The sequence below is a fragment of the Salmo salar genome, chromosome ssa01 (assembly GCF_905237065.1).
Source record: "Salmo salar chromosome ssa01, Ssal_v3.1, whole genome shotgun sequence".
In the NCBI taxonomy this organism is placed as follows: domain Eukaryota; kingdom Metazoa; phylum Chordata; class Actinopteri; order Salmoniformes; family Salmonidae; genus Salmo; species Salmo salar.
In genome coordinates this window covers 134,120,062-134,137,045 of record NC_059442.1, presented here as the reverse complement: position 1 = coordinate 134,137,045, position 16,984 = coordinate 134,120,062, and the positions used below count along the sequence as shown (strand labels likewise).

Sequence of the window (16,984 nt, the reverse complement as noted above, 5' to 3'; positions counted from 1 at the left end):
CAAATAAGGTGGAAGACCAAAGGAATTTCCAGAGTTGGCTATCCCTGAGACCGGATGTTGTAATCGTATGTCTAAAGTTTAGTGGGACTGCTACAGGGCTCTGTATATGAAAACATAGCAATGTTTCAACCTACGTGACATCAGAGGCCAACCAACTTTCTGGTAGAAAATGCAGTGATAAGTACTACAATTACCGCCTTTATAATAAGTATTGTAAACATATTTATCATGGGTATTAAAATGTCATGAATCCTTATGAAAATGGATGACGCCCGAGTTTCCGATTAGTAATTACAAATTGAATGATCGTTCAAAAGAAAATTCCCAGTCCGAGCTCATTTTCCCCCACCGAGTTATCATGAACGCACCATTATGGCATACATAAATGGCTCTGCTTTTGAGAAATTAAACGTTCCATTATGACACAAATGTATATCATAGAAACAAACTTCATACGTAATTGCCTACGTTTACGATGATAAAATATTGAATGTTAGTAACATTGACCACATGTGTATCTTTGATATTCAACTATGAACGGAGTTCAACATGGTGTCGATAATGGTGTAATAATTCGGGTCTGACTAGCCATGGATGACTCACTGGTGCTGAAGAAACGGGGATATACACTGGGCATCAGTTTAGGCGAGGGGTCATACGCCAAAGTAAAATCTGCTTATTCCGAGCGTCTTAAGACCAATGTTGCTATCAAAATTATTAACAGAAGAAAGGCGCCAGCGGATTTTTTGGAGAAGTTCTTACCACGGGAACTGGAGATCCTTGCATCCCTAAATCACCGAAACATCGTCAAGACCTTCGAGATATTCGAGACTTCAGAAGGGAAGGTGTACATGATTATGGAGCTTGGTGTGCAAGGGGACCTACTAGAGTTCATCAAATTCAGGGGTGCTTTGCCCGAGGATTTCACCAGAAAACTGTTCAAACAACTGTCACTTGCAATACAATTTGCACACGACCTAGATGTTGTTCACAGAGACCTGAAATGTGAAAACCTGCTATTGGACAAAGACTTCAACCTCAAAGTGTCCGACTTTGGATTTGCCAGGAGGATCAATTATGATGATGCTGGACAAATGATTCTCAGCAAAACATTCTGTGGCTCTGCAGCCTATGCAGCACCAGAGGTATTACAGGGGCTCCCATACAACGCCAAAGTGTATGACGTTTGGAGTATGGGGGTCGTTCTATTCATCATGCTCTGTGGGTCTATGCCCTATGATGACTCCAATATTAAGAAGATGCTGAAGATTCAGAAAGAGCATCGCGTTGACTTCCCACGCAGCAAAACTGTCCCTACAGAGTGCAAAGACCTGATGTATCGCATGCTTAACCCAGATGTGGCCCAGAGGATAGAGGTCGATGATATCCTTGACCATGTATGGGTGCAGTCAAAATCCAAATCACATGATGGTAGTAAGAGACGAGAAGATGGGCCTTCATCTGAAGCTGCTTGCTCCAAAAAAGAAAGGAAGGGTGAAAGTAGTAAGCATCCTCATGGCAATGAGAACAAGAAAGGGGCAAAAGTGGAGGTTGAGCCCGAATTGGGCCCTAAACTTTCTGTGGAGGGCAAAGAGGCAGCTGAACCATCTAAGCACACCAAGAAAGAATCATCCCCAGATGCAAGGAATGACATCCCTGCTGATTCATGTTGAAATGCTGGATTTATTCCACCAAATGAGTTACAAATAAATGAAGCATACATCTTTGTTAAGATTAACCATATAGACTTAGTTACATTTCTCCAGATGTTGAGTCTGCTGTGATAAAAGGTGAGTGTCAACATTTCAGGTTTACAAACAAATCACTCGAAGGCATTTTTTAGGTTGAAGACTGAAATATTATATTTCAGAAAGAGGCATACAAAAGAGGCTTACATGAACATTATATTTACAAAAACCAATGAGGCCTCATCGTAACATTCACTAAAATTCTAATAATTTTAGTCTATGTACAATTATGGGATCTCTGGAACCCAGATTTCAGTAATCCAGTCTTGGAAGGTTTCTAACACAGTACATGCAATGCCTTTCTTTCCAACACCCTAAGAACAGTAATGACCTGAGCTTTGCAACTATCCTTGAATTCAGAGTTTGCATTTCGACTCTATGCCCTTTGTGCACAGACTGTTCCAGTCATAAAAGTCAAGTCAATAAAATCCAGGGGGAGGGCATGGGGTGGGGTAGAGAGAAACACCCCATGGCCAGTAATTTGCTTGAGTTCACTTCCTCAAGATAACTGTCCTTCCTCAATTTTGCTTCACCACGGTCAGAAGAAGTCAGAGGCTTTCCTCCTCTTGGGAAGCTGCAGTAGGTCGTCTGTGATGGACGCTGGGTCCTGGGAGGCGGGGGTCCTGGATTTGCTTGGTGTCGGAGTGCCTGAGGGAGTGGCTGGACCACCCAGGGGGGTTTTGGAGCCTGCTCCTCTGTGTGTGGGCGATGGTGTGTAGCTTGCCCTTAGAGCTTTATCTGTGTATTTGCTGGAGGTCCGGTTTACAAGCCTCTGAAGGGCAGGGGTCAATGCTGGGCTCAGGCCTTTTGGTGTGAGACTGCAAGACAGAAATTAGGTCCAAAATAATTAATACAACCATTTAAAAATGACTAAGAATTGTGTATAACCAGTGGTGGAAAAAGTACCCAACTGTCATACTTCAGTAAATGTAAAAGATACAGTAATAGAAAATGAGTCATCCAGTAAAATACTACTTGAGTAAAAGTCTAAAAGTATTTAGTTTAAGTATCAAAATTAAATGTAATTGCTAAAATATACTTAAGTATAAAAATTAAAAGTATAAATTGTTTCAAATTCCTTATTAAGCAAACCAGCACAATTTTTTACTTTATCTTTTTAATTTACGGATAGCCAGGGACACACTCCAACACTCAGAGATAATTTACAAATGAAGCATTTGTGTTTAGTGAGTCCGCCAGATCAGATGCAGTAGGGATGACCAGGGATTTTCCCTTTAAGAGCGTGAATTGGACAATTTTCCTGTCCTGTTTAGCATTCAGAATGTAGTAGTACTTTTGGGTGTCAGGGAAAATGTATGGCATAGAAAGTACATTATTTTCTTTAGGAATGGAGTGAAGTCAAAAATATGAATAGTAAAGATACCCAAAAAGTACTTTACACCACTATGTATAACAAGAGGTCATAGAAATGAGCTATGAGAAAAAAGAAGAAAAAAAAAACCACATCATCTTTTGCTAAATACAAAAGACCAAAACAATGCACTTATGTAAATCATCCATCAGTTTTTACCTTGCAAGATTTTCTGTGACCTTTCGCAATGCTTCTTTCTTCTTTGCCCGGTTTTTGGCTGCAGCCTCATTGGCCATTTTCAAACCCAACCGCTCTCTTCTTCCTGGTTCTGGAATCTGTGTGTGAAATTCTCTCAGGTTAATCAATTATTCCAAACAAACCATTTTGGGGAGTAAACGCAGCAAAATAGAAATAAAGAACGGTCAGTCATCGTCTTGTACCTTGAACGATGGGCCGATATTCCGCTCTTGAAACGGCGAGTCAGACCCATCCAAGCGAAAGGGTGTGCTCTCTATCTCACCCCAGGTCATCAGGGGGGACTCAGCCATACCTGATAGGACAATATCAGGTTAGAGGAGTTTGGTTTTTATGCAGTTGAGTGTTTTATGGAAGCCTCCAACATCAACAAATGCTGGAAAAACATCTATTACCCAAAATCTAAGTATTTCTGATAGTTATTTTCTAGTTGATAATATTGAAAATGATCTATACTTGAACATAGCATAAATACTTACCTGGGGAAGGGCAGGGAGTTCCTTCAAACCCATATCCGTTAACATTAGGGGAATCCTGGGCATTAAGCTCTTTGCCATCTGGGCCTACTTTACCCTGTTTGAACTGGAGAAACACTAGCAATGTCAGATAAATCATTCAGGATCAATCCACTTCATCTGATCTTTAGATAGCCTGATCTTAACATTACTCAACTTTAAACCCCTTCACTAAAAATAGGATAAAACCATTTACTTAAAACCAATAACTTGTCAGACAAGGACTTTACCTGTGCATTGAGGGCTGCAGCCTGCTGAAGCTGGCATTTGTTAAGGGCTTTGCTGAAGGGGTCTCCCACAAAACGAGTGTTCTTGTGAATCACCTCCCTAGGCTTCTTGAAGAGGGTGTCATCATCCTTGACACCTTATTAAAAAAGATAACTCAAGTAATTCAACCTCAAACACAATTAATTCAATCATCCTACACATACAGTGCATTCGGAAAGTATTCAGATCCCTTCACTTTTACACATTGTGTGACGTTACAGCCTCATTCTAAAATGGGTTAAACACACATCTTTCCTCATCAATCTACACACAATATCCCATAATGACAAAGCGAAACAGGTATTTAGAATATTTGAAAATGTATTAAAAATACATAAGTATTCAGACCCGTTACTCAGTACTTTGTTGAAGCACCTTTTGGAATGTACTGCATGGTGTTGGCAGGTGTGACTCCATGGCTTCATGCACCTCATACAGAGCACATTATAATTAAGCAAGATAACAGGAACATTTCTCATGCAGGGAAACATAAATCCTCACCCTCTGGATAGTACATAAGGGCATTCTTTGCTTTGTACTCCCAGGTCTCTAGTCCTGCCTTTACACACTCAAGGGCTTGCTTCTCTGATGACGGCAGGGCAAGGTTTTCTTCATGCCGCTAAAAACAACAGGCTGTTATATAATCTCTGTTAATTGAAGGTAAAAAAATATCATTGCTTTCAAATCAAGACATAACACTCCATGAGCATTACATACTTACACATTTGAGTAGTGTGCAATTCACATCAACAAAACGAGAGTTCAAACTATCAAAGGAGCGATTACGTCAAGTGTACCTGTTTAAATTCAGCCTCCGCCTCATATAACCACGAATGCCTCAACTTCTCCTTGTCTTCTGCTAGAACCATGATCTGCTCAAAGGATGCATTATCCTCGCTTGTGTTCTTAGCCAGGAAACGATCAAGACATGGCAGCTCTTTCTCCTCCTCATCTCCTTCCTTATTCACTACAAAATATCGACAAACACAGGGATGAAGTATTATTGCTGTAATTACATTTGTTACATTGATAGGAGGGGTTGAGTTGAAGGGTGGGATTAAAAACAACAAGATAACTAATGTAAAATATACCATGACTGTAAAATATATATAGGTTCAGAACTTTAGTGAAACAGCACTGTTTAAAATATATGGCAAAACAAATCAAACTGGATGGTCTTCAGAGATAGATGAGATGGGTTGATGGTAGCTGAAGGATGGGATTAAAAAACAAACAAAAGGTAACTATTGTAAAATACATTGTGTCCATAAAATGTATATAGTATATATAAACTGGTTGTAGAAGCCAAAGTGTTGTTGTCCATCAGTTTACTCCAATTAGGGGAGAGGTTAAGAGAAAATATATATATTTTTAAATATGGGGGATTGGAAGTGATGCATACAATTACATTGATGGAAGCTACACTCTGCAGTATTAAAGCTGATCCAGCCCCTAAAAATGTGTGTGTGTATGTATGCATGCATGTATATAAAAAGACCAATAAAAAAAGTTATTTACATAGTACTATATAATAAATCAACTTTACATAGTACCATGTCCCGTGTTGCTCAGTTGGTAGAGCATGGCACTTGCAATGCCAGAGTTGTGGGTTTGATTCCCATGGGGGACCAGTACTAAAATGTATTATATAATAAATCAACAATCCAATGACCACTAGATCATAACAGCAGGAAGTGCTACTTTCTACATAGTCTTGAGAGCTAATGTAATGGTTTTCATAGTTAAAAGTTCGGTGTCTTCAGACTGAGTAGTGCTGTGAGTTGTGCCATTCTCAGTCACTATAGTGAACAAGAACTTACCGCTGTCTGCTCCTTTCTTGGTTTTCCCCAGTACAGAAGAGGGCGATCCAGGACGACCCTCTGGTGTCTCAAAAGAAGCTGGAGTAACATCTAAACAATCAAGTGGGGGGATATTAGTATAACACCACTGCTGCATTCATAGACAACAAGTGCATTATGCAAAAAAAGTGTAGAGCGGACAGTTTACTTATCTTACTCACATGGGGCATTGGAGAGTGGTGTGGACTTGGCTAAAGATGACCCATATTTAATGGATATCTCCCTCATCTTCCCAAGATCCCCATTTTCCTCAGCTTCAAGGTAGTCCTTCTGCGCTTGTAACTTTGTCACATCTGGAAAAAAGTCCCTCTGGATGATCTTCTCTAAATTCTGTTGAAAGTCAAACGCATGAAAACAAGTTAGGAAGTCATTGGCAAATGTCAAAAGTATGTGGACACTTGCTCGTCAAACATCTCATTCCAAAATCATGGCCATTCATATGGAGTTGGTCCCCCCTTTGCTGCTATAACTGCCCCCACTCTTCTGGGAAGGCTTTCCACAAGATAATGGAACATTGCAGCGGGGACTTGTATCCATTCAGCCACAAGAGCATTAGTAAGGTCGAGCACTGATGTTGGGCGATTAAGCCTGGCTCGCAGTCGGAGTTCCAATTCATTCCGAAGGTGTTCGATAGGGTTGAGGTCAGGGCTCTGTGCAGGCCAGTCAAGTTCTTCCACACCAATCTCAACAAACCATTTCTGTATGGACCTCACTTTGTGCAAGGGGGCATTGTCATGCTGAAACAGGAAAGGGACTTCCCCAAACAGTTGGAAGCACAGAAATGTCTAGAATGTCATTGTATGCTGTAGTGTTCACTGGAACTGAGGGGCCTTGCCCGAACCATGAAAAACATCCCCAGACCATTCTTCCTCCTCCACCAAACTTTACAGTTGGCATGCATTGGGGCAGGTAGCGTTCTCCTTGCACCCTGATTCATCCATCGGACTAGATAGTAAAGCATGATTCATCACTCCAGAGAACGATATTCCACTGTTTCAGAGTCCACTTGGCATTGCACATGGTCATTTTAGGCTTGTGTGCAGCTGCTCAGCCATGGAAACCCATTTCATGAAGCTTCCAACTAACAGTTCTTGCCGATTTTGCTTCCAGGGGCAGTTTGGAACTCGGTAGTGAGTGTTGCAACGGAGGACAGACAATTTTTACACGCTACGCGCTTCTGCACTCGGCGGTCCCGTTCTGTGAGCTTGTGTGGCCTACCACTTCATGGCTGGGCCGTTGTTGCTTCACAATGACAGCACTTACAGTTGAACGGGGCAGCTCTAGCAGGGCAGAAATGTTATTAACTAACTTGTTGGAAAGGTTGCATCTTATGATGGTGCCATGTTGAAAGTCACTGAGCTCTTCAGTAAGGCCATTCTATCCAATGGAGATTGCATGGCTGTGTGTTCGATTTTATATACCTGTCAGCAACGGGTGTGGCTGAAATTGCCGAATCCACTCATTTGAAGGGGTGCCTACATTTAGTCATTTAGCAGACGCTCTTATCCAGAGCGACTTACAGTAGTGATGCATTTGTTTTTGTTTGACTGGCCCCCCGTGGGAATCGAACCCACAACCCTGGCGTTGCACACACCATGCTGGCGTTGCAAACACCATGCTCTACCAACTGAGCCACCGGGAATCAGGTGTAGTGTATATAGTGTATAACATCACTAGTATGTGTGTTTAATCACCTTTACCTGTATTGACCTTTAAAAAAAAAACTCATATTTGCACTAACACTACAGGCTTACTGCATTATAAACCAGCTGCAGGTAACGTTAGGATAGAATCTGCACTGGTTAACTACCTACTGTAATATAACTTAGCTGTCTGTTCCACAACGGTACGTTACCTCTATGTAGTTCTCTTCATCGAGCACCTTTCGATTTGTTTTCTTTGTTTCCTCGGGTGGCTGTCGAAGAGCAACTGTTGTTACAGGATTAGCTGGGACAAGGGTTCTAGACATCAGCGCCTTTCCAAATCCTTCCATTGTCGGTGGCTACTAGAAGCTAGAGAAATGCTCTGGGGGCCTTGGCTTCTGTTTGTTAGCTAACGTTAGCTAGCTAGCCAAACCTCGCTGGAAAAACACGGATTATAAAAAAAATCCCGTTATAAACTCAAAAGAGCACCTGAAAATAGACCTCTGTGAATACCTTACTTGAATTCGCGTAGTAAAACTATCAAGAGTTCTTAGCTAATGTTTTGCTAATCAAGGAACCTCAAGCGAACAACGTACACAACTCGACTGCGTGACTTCATCCGAAATTCTTCTTCGATGAGTTATAAGGCTGGTTGGCATCCAATAAATATTGCATTACCGCCACCTACTAGACTGGAGTAGTTGGCGGTATATAAATAAATGCCATAAATAAATAACATACTCCACTATTTAAATCTATTTAGTCCTACTTCAGGCCAACAGCCTGAAAGGATGGGACACCACCACTTAGCACTCTGTAACTCTTCTGACATCGAATCTCGCACAGCCAAATACCTCTCTGCAGCCTCCACCACAACCTCTATTTTCTGCGACTTATGTTCCATCCCTGCAGTACAGTTGATAACCATTGTATAAATGCCAAGTCCAATCTTACTGAAACATACAGTACCAGTCAAAAGTTTGGACACACCTACTCATTCGAGGGTTTTTCTTTATTTGTACTATTTTCTACATTGTAGGATAATAGTGAAGACACCAAAACTATGAACTCATGTAGTAACCCAAAAAGTGTTAAACAAACCAAAATATATTTTATATTTGAGATTCTTCAAAGGTGCCACCCTTTGCCTTGATGACAGCTTTGCACACTCTTGGCATTCTCTCAACCAGCTTCACCTGGAATGCTTTTCCAACAGTCTTGAAGGAGTTCCTACATATGCTGAGCACTTGTTTGCTGATTTTCCTTCACTCTGCGGTCCAACTCATCCCAAACCATTTCAAATGGGTTGAGGTCGGGTGATTGTGGAGGCCAGGACATCTGATGCAGCACTCTATCACTCTCCTTCTTGGTCAAATAGCCCTTACACAGCCTGGAGGTGTGCTGGGTCACTGTCCTGTTGAAAAACGAATGATAGTCCCACTAAGCGCAAACCAGATGGGATGGCGTATCGCTGCAGAATGCTGGTTAAGAGTGCCTTGAATTCTAAATAAATCCCTGAGAGTTTCACCAGCAAAGCATCCCCACATCATCACACCTCCTCCTCCATGATTCACGGTGGGAACCACACATGATGAGATCATCCATTCACCTACTTTCCGTCTCACAAAGACACGGCGGTTGGAACCAAAAATCTCAAATTTGGACTCATCAGACCAAAGGACAGATTTCCACCGGTCTATGTCCATTGCTCATGTTTCTTGGCCCAAGCAAGTCTCTTTTTATTATTGATGTCCTTTAGCAGTGGTTTCATTGCAGCAATTCGACAATGAAGGCCTGATTCACGCAGTCTCCTCTGAACAGTTGATGTTAAGATGTGTCTGTGAAGCATTTATTTGGGCTGCATTTTCTGAGGCTGGTAACTCTAATGAACATATCCTCTGCAGCAGAGTTAACTCTGGATCTTCCTTTCCTGTGGCGATCCTCATGCGAGCCAGTTTTATCATAGCGCTTGATGGTTTTTGTGACTGCACTTGAAGAAACTTTCTAAGTTCTTGAAATTTTCCGCATTGACTGACCATGTCTTAAAGTAATGATGGATTGTAATTTTTCTTTGCTTATTTGAGCTGTTCTTGCCATAATATGGACTTGGTATTTTACCAAATAGGGCTATCTTCTGTATACCACCTCTACCTTGTCACAACATAACTGATTGGCTCAAACCCATTAAGAAGGAAAGAAATTCCACAAATTAAGTTTTAACAAGGCACACCTGTTAAATGAAATGCATTCCAGGTGACTACCTCATGAAGCTGGTTGAGAGAATGCCAAGAGTGTGCATAGCTGTCATCAAGGCAAAGGGTGGCTACTTTGAAGAATCCCAAAAATAAAATATGATTCCATGTGTTATTTCATAGTTTTAATGTCTTCACTGAATAGGTGTGTCCAAACCTTTGACTGGTACTGTATATATACATATATTTTAATTACCCTATCATCTAACTCTATACTCATTAAAACCCATCACCTTATTCCACTACTTTAATAACCCTATCTGATCCTACCCCAGGCCAATGGCCTGAGAGGACAGGACACTACCACACGCTGTAACTCTTCTGAAGTCAAAACTGGTACCCCCAAGTACTTCTCTGCAGCTGCCACCACAAAATCTATATTCTGTGATTTACATTCAATTTCTGCGGTACAGTTGATAACCATTCCTATGAACTCTAAGAAGCCAACCTTACTGAAGCATATATCACTCATTGGCCTATCCCTCTGTGCTGGCACAGATCTACTATTCACAGGATCCCTCACCCTTGACCCATCCTCCTCTACTTTCTTCACTGCCTCAGCATACGACACCTTCTGCACTACTCTAACTCTAGCCACCTCAACCTGCCTCTCTCGTACCGGACACTTCCAATCCCCAGCGACACGGGAACCCCTACAGTTGACACACAAACTTTATCCACTGAAACTACACAATCCTCTATCCCATGCCCTCCTGCACACTTCCCACATCTTAGAATCTCCCTCCTACACACAGCTGCTACATGACCATAAGCATTGCAACTAAAGATTCTTACTCAAAATTCAAAAGGACTGACAGTGACTCCTCTGTTTCACCTTACTCACCACTGGCTCTGCGTCGCACCAAACGGCAGGCGTTACAAACACCGGGAATCTTCAACTTTAATTGCTCCATCTCCACACTTAACACTACCCCAGAAACCACTCCTTTCAATGGTGCCCTGTTCCTAAGAGCAAAGCAGGAAACAGATCTTGACCCAAGTTGCGTGACATGGAGCGCCTGCTCCCTCTGGTCAGAAGAAACACAAACACATATCACAAGCCGGGTACAGGTTACCTTCACTGATTCAACTGCACCCAACTCCTTTCCCACCATGTCTTGTTTTGCACAAAATAATACAATTAAGTGCGACAGGATCTTTCTAAACGTAGCTCTTTATTAGCTAGCTATAACTGGCATGTTCATGTGTTTCCGGCCATGATCAACTGAAAATGACTACCGTCGTATCAGAGCTGAGTATGATATGACAGTAGAATGCAACCAATTACAATTCAGTATGTTGATACATGAATATTATATCCCCCTTCTTTAAAAAAAAAGATAAATGTTCTACATATGTTCTCTGTAGTTTGAACTCAAGGTAAGTAACCATTTATACTGCATACTGCACCGACTGCATCAGCATAACACACTCTGAAACAATGATTCAACATACTGTTACTTTTAGAACAAAGATTTCTCAGCAACTCAGCTTTTCACTGTATCATTGACATCTCAACATTTCAAACAAATACAATACCAAAGCATTTCAAGTTAATTTGTCAATAACAAGTTTACAGTCTGGAACTCTTTTATGGCAGCGATCTGCCTACAACCTTTGACATTTCACAGGTCTAGGACAACTCTAGGCTTGACCTCTTCCTGACCTTGTGTGATATGATGCTGAGCAAGCTTCTATGTCAGTCAACAGTTATTGTGGTATTGCAGGTAAGTATGGTTTATGTTGTGTGTGTGTTTAATCCATCACGTTTTCTTTCAGGGAAACAGTTAATCTAGTCAGTGTGTTGTTCTTTTGTGGTCAGTAGGTGATGACGATTACGGTGGTACACCGCTCCTTCTGCGGTGCGGATGTGATATGAATGACGACTGCTGGCTTCCAGTGGCCATGCTCCAGGATTCTGACTCTCCGTTGTTCAGTGGTGGCAGTGGTCTCGCTGACCTGTCGTAGTATCGCTTCTGGTGTTGTTGTCTCTGTGCACGGTTTGCATGCATTTCCTTGTAGCTGACGACCTCAGGTTGCAGCTGCTGGTTGGTGCTGGGAAGGATTGAGCGAAGTCTGCGGCTCATCAACAGCTGGGCTGGTGATTTGAAGTTGTCAACTGGAGTGTTGCGGTATTCAAGGAGACTGAGGTAGGGGTCTCTCTTGTCTGCTTTTGCTTTGTCCATGAGTGATTTAGCAATCTGCACAGATTTTTCATCAAGGCCATTACTTTGAGGGTAATGTGGGCTTGTGGTGACGTGTGTGAACTCCCATGCTTTTGTGAAGGATTCAAACTCATTTGATTTGTAACAGGGCCCATTGTCAGATATTAAAGTCTCTACAATGCCATGCCTGGCAAAGGCTGCTTTCAGCTTGTGGTTCACAGCTGCAGGTGTGGTGGTGCTGTGAAGCTTGTCGAGTTCGAACTATCTGCTGTAGTATTCCACTGTTATGATGTAGTCCTCGTTGTTCCAGGTGAACACATTGGTTGCCACGACCTGCCAGGGTCGGTCTGGGATACAGTGAGGTAACATTGGCTCTTTGGTGTTTGAGGGGAGTCGTTCAAGACAGGTGGGGAATTTACCAACAATGTCCTCTATTTGTTTGCACATTCCCGGCCAAAACAAAATGTCCCGTGCTCTCTGTTTGCACTTTTCCATGCCCATGTGTCCAGCATGGATCTTTGTCAAAATTTCTTCTCTGAGACTGGTAGGAATGATGATTTTCTCTCCTTTCAAAATGATTCTGTTGATCTGTGATATTTCATCACGATGGTTCCAGAACTCTGAAATGCTCAGAGGGGATTTTTTCCTCTCCTCAGGCCATCCATCCTGTATGACTTTCCTCAGCTGTGTGGGTTGTGGGTCCTCTTCTGTTTCCGCTCAGATCTCCTTCAGTTTTGTGTCACTAACTGGTAAGTTGCTGTACACAGTGTGCACCTGCATGTCCATGTCTTCACTGAGGCTGCTGTCCTTGTAGGTAAGAAACTTCCTGGAGAGTGTGTCTGCGACAGTGATGTCTTTGCCTGGCATGGTGAGTGATTGTGAAGTCGTATTTTTGTAGTTGAAGGATCATTCTCTGTAGCCTTGGCGGGGCTGGGCTAGCGGTTCCTTATGACTGACTCAAGGGGCTTGTGGTTGGATTCCACAATGACTTGTCGTCCATAGACGTCCTGATGGAAATGCTTAGATCCTAACAGAATGGCGTACAGCTCCTTTTCGATTTGAGAGTAGTTGATTTCACTACTCTCAAAGAGATTTGGAAGCGTAGCCGATGTGCTTTCCTTCTTGCAGTAGCACTGCACCTAGTCCATACTTCAACACATCCACTTGGAGTCTGAGCTCTTTGTTGGGGTCATAGTAGGCAAGGATTGGTCCTGGTTCTCTTGTGATCAAGTCTTTCACTTTCTGGAAAGCAATGCCGTGTTGCTTGTCCTAGAGAAACTCACTGGACTGCTTTAGCAGCTGACGCAGGGGTGCATTAGCATTGGAGAGGCTGGGTGCGAACTTTGCTAAGTAGTTGACCATGCCAAGCACTGTTTCCAGCTCTGTGCGGTTCTTTGGTGGCCCCATTTCCTTTATGGCTGAGATCTTCTGTGGGTCTGGCTTGATTCTATTCACTGTGAGAAGATGTCCGAAGTAGCTGACCTCTGTAGCGCCGACTAAGTGTCCATGTGTTGTAAATGTCTCTCCCTTTTTCACCGATCCAGAGGAGCAGGTAGCTTCACTTCTCCTCTTCTCCTCTTTCCTTCAGAGGACCAGTGAACATTAGCTCCACATGCTGTTTGAACTTACGCCATGCAGTGGGTAAGTTTGTAGACCGCCAGTCCATTCGAGGTGAAGGAACTCCAGCAAAATCCATATATTCGTCCTTTTACTCTGACACCATGTCTTGTTTTGCACGCTTTGTACAAAATAATAAAATGCAGTACGACAGGATCTTTCTAAATGTAGCTCTTTATTAGCTAGCTATAACTGGCAAGTTCATGTGTCGCTGGCCATGATCAACTGAAAATGACCTCACGACCTGGGTGGTATTAACCAATCATAGCGCAGTATGATACGACCGTAGAAAACAAACAATTACAATACAGTATGTTGACATATATGAATATTAAACCACCCACCCTTAATCCAAAAATGTCACTCCTACTGGACCAAACATTTCTTTATCATAACCATGTTTATCAATACAAGCTCCTTACAACACCTTCTACCCCTCCATTTCACTTCCAGATCTAGAACTGGCATCCAGCTCACTCTGTTTGAACTTGACACCAATCTTCCTCGACATACCTTCGCCCTTCTTTTTGCTAGCTTCAACAGATTCAAACCCATCCTCTGTCTCCCTTAGTCTTTTCAATTTCCTCTCTCTTTCCCTCCAATCCTCTTCCCGACTCCTGAAAATGTGTAACTTTTCCAAGCCAAAATCTACTTTTAGCCTCCTCGAGAGACATGCAAAGCCCTGTACTCCCTCTACTTCAAACTCGAGCCTCCTTTCTACTCTCATTATCCAGGGACAGTTTCTCTGTCACTGGAAATGTCTGTCAGTGACGCTTTTAGAATTATTCTAGCCTTCATCATTGCATTGGATAAGGTATCCAAAAATGTCTAGAAAATGTCTACAAGGGCATAATACGGTACACCATTTTCTAGTCTTCCAGGTCTTGCACACCAAATGCTGTTCTTTTTTGTCGCCTCCACTTCGCTCTTCGGTTTTTAAACCATACCTATCGAAATAAAAGTAAATTAGGCTACATTGACAAAACATTTTAAAACTTAATGAAACCAAAATATTTATAAACAGACAAAAAAAAAACACAAGGAGCCTACCTCTACTCGCTCTTCGCGTAAATGAGTGCGTTGTGCCAGTTTTTCCCTCGCGTTAACATCTGGATACTGGTTCTGAAGGAACATCTCCTCCAGAGCATCCAGCTGGTCCTCAGTGAATATGGTGCGGTGTCGCCGTGTTCGCCTCTGGACCTGACTGAAGGAGGGCTCCTCTCTGTTAGTGTTTCCTCCTGGCCTGCATGGCTCTGGAAACATTCTTCTGGACCATGCATACTGCCAAGCTGAATTAAAATAACTTTACATGTAAAGGTCAACGCATAAACGTCTATACACCTACCTGGCTAATGGTAAAAACAACTGATCTGCTAGACATAATCATCAAACAAACATGAGAGAGAAAAATGAAGAGTGATCATAGTGTCAAAATTGTCGTAGGTTTAGGTCTTACTTTCAGGAGGATAGTCAGCCTGGAACACCTCTCCACAGTGGGAGCAGTACCAGCAGCATGAGCAGGTGTGCTGTGAAGGTTCTATGTGCCTCCCAGCAGGAATACTCTCTGATCTTACTCCATCCTCACCTGGTACAGTGTTGTGGGTCACATCAGACTGCCTGCTCTCCTCATTGTTAATTGGAAATCTGTTCAGTATATTATCAATGGTGAATGGAAACTTCTGTCTCTCCATCCTGCTTGACCTCTCCATGACAAGATTTCTGCCCAAAGAATTCACTTCAAATTCAACCTAGTGTTTAAAGTGCCAGCCAAGGCAGTCAGTTAATGCTTTTGGGTGAAGCATATACCTTACAGTGTGGCTCATTCTCCACTGTGCTCAACCACAGACCCACTCATTCTGATTTTATAACAGAAATTTAGGAAGAAAAAAAGAGAGGAAAAAAAGAGAGGAAAAAAAACATAATCCCCCTATGGACTAGACAAATACAAAATGGTTGAAACTTAATTCCCAGCTAATCTGGGCAGTTTTGTGAGGGGGTTAGGGAGGATGGGACTTCAGCTAATCTGGCCCCATTGCTTTGCTTTCTGAAAAAGAAATCAGATTTCTCTGTATTAAATTAGGGGTAGAGAGCTTCTAAGATCCTTATTGTTGTGGTTTTAGAGAAAAATAGATTGCTTGGTATTAGAAACCTGGTCTTAAAGATTAACCCTTTGGTGTAACCAAGGACCTATTGGGGATTAGCCCCTGAATTTGAACACTTGCTGTCCTCGTTGATTTGTGCTCAGAGTTTATTCCAAGACACGAGGCTACACATCTGGTTTTCAATCAATCTGAATCATACAATTCCAATACAAAGGTCTACATGTTTACAATCTTTATTTATCCATTAAATAGAGACAATGAAATTTGGGGATTTTTTTGCTGTCACAGTACCAATCCTCACCACACAACACACAAGGCATGCTGGGAGCAGCAAAGGGTCAGCTGTAGAGCAGAGTGGTTTCAGCATGTTTGAGCATTACAGCCATTCACAAAGGCAGCATATTCAGAGGTGAAATATCATTCAGAATGTACAGGTATGGATAGCCAAGGCTTCTGACAATCTCTCTCTGTTAGTATTCACAACATGAGAACTGGACCTTATCTATGAAGTGCAGTCATTCAGCCTGACTTTTCTGACAATGTGCAAGGCTGAGGTAAAGCTATTACAGGTTGTATTTATTCTCCAACAAATCCTTTGATTTCATATAAGGCAACACAACACCTTTTTATCAAGGAATTAATGGATTTTCAAAATCTGTCCTAAGCTCCTCAGATAAGGGTTTTTTGAAAACAGATAACAATAAACATCACCTCATCCCTTTCACTGGGGTTTAATGGCCAGCAGATTGTTGATGTATAGTTTTTAGAGCTGTTGAGATAGCTATCTCTGGTCTTTGTGATTTTTCAATGAAAGACATTGTATCACATCCACATAGGTTTAATGGTGTTAAATTCATTACTGGGGATTAGTATGATAGAAGCGCCTTATATTGTTGTTGTCAAAGGCAATTGGTTTGTAAAAACTTAGAATCCTCTTGTGGAAAATATAAAATAAACATAAAACAACACATCCTTGCCCAACGGCACATTCTAATGGTGTAACATCTAGCCGGAAGATTGGTTAGACCAATATTATTTTCTAGACTGCAAGAGGATCAAGCAAACTTCTGAACTAAATAGCTGAGAAATGACATATGGATGTAAATGAAATAATACTCTGTGCTTGCAGTTACCAGCATTAGGCGGATCAGGGTTATTTAGAAACTCGGAATGTGGTACCAAATGATTGAAATTGTCACATATTTTCAAGTGAGTGCGGAATGGTTTACATACGGTTCAGTAAGCCTAG

General features: G+C 42.0%; 2 protein-coding genes across 2 annotated transcripts; one reads left to right on the top strand and one right to left on the bottom strand.

The window, feature by feature from the left end:
* Positions 1 to 180: 180 nt before the first annotated feature.
* LOC106564460 (testis-specific serine/threonine-protein kinase 1-like) lies at positions 181 to 1,673 on the top strand. Its single transcript, XM_014130567.2, has one exon. It carries the CDS (start codon positions 591 to 593, stop codon positions 1,671 to 1,673), a length of 1,083 nt encoding a protein of 360 aa, XP_013986042.1. The 5' UTR covers positions 181 to 590.
* Positions 1,664 to 8,269, bottom strand: LOC106564444 (splicing factor ESS-2 homolog). Its single transcript, XM_014130548.2, has 10 exons — positions 7,812 to 8,269; positions 6,118 to 6,286; positions 5,918 to 6,007; positions 4,895 to 5,064; positions 4,599 to 4,716; positions 4,061 to 4,194; positions 3,795 to 3,897; positions 3,501 to 3,610; positions 3,280 to 3,395; positions 1,664 to 2,566 (listed from the first exon to the last, which is right to left on the bottom strand). The coding sequence occupies exons 1-10, from the start codon at positions 7,947 to 7,949 to the stop codon at positions 2,287 to 2,289; spliced, it is 1,428 nt and encodes a 475-aa protein (XP_013986023.1). The 5' UTR covers positions 7,950 to 8,269; the 3' UTR covers positions 1,664 to 2,286.
* Positions 8,270 to 16,984: the final 8,715 nt, after the last annotated feature.

Excerpts from the sequence above, each read along its gene's own strand:
- LOC106564460 (XM_014130567.2), top strand. The coding sequence starts at position 591 with ATGGATGACTCACTGGTGCTGAAGAAACGGGGATATACACTGGGCATC.
- LOC106564444 (XM_014130548.2), bottom strand. The coding sequence starts at position 7,949 with ATGGAAGGATTTGGAAAGGCGCTGATGTCTAGAACCCTTGTCCCAGCT. Across the intron at positions 6,008-6,117 it reads ACCACTCTCCAATGCCCCAT|ATGTTACTCCAGCTTCTTTT; the intron begins GTGAGTAAGATA and ends TTGATTGTTTAG. Across the intron at positions 4,717-4,894 it reads CGGAGGCTGAATTTAAACAG|CGGCATGAAGAAAACCTTGC; the intron begins GTACACTTGACG and ends TGTTGTTTTTAG.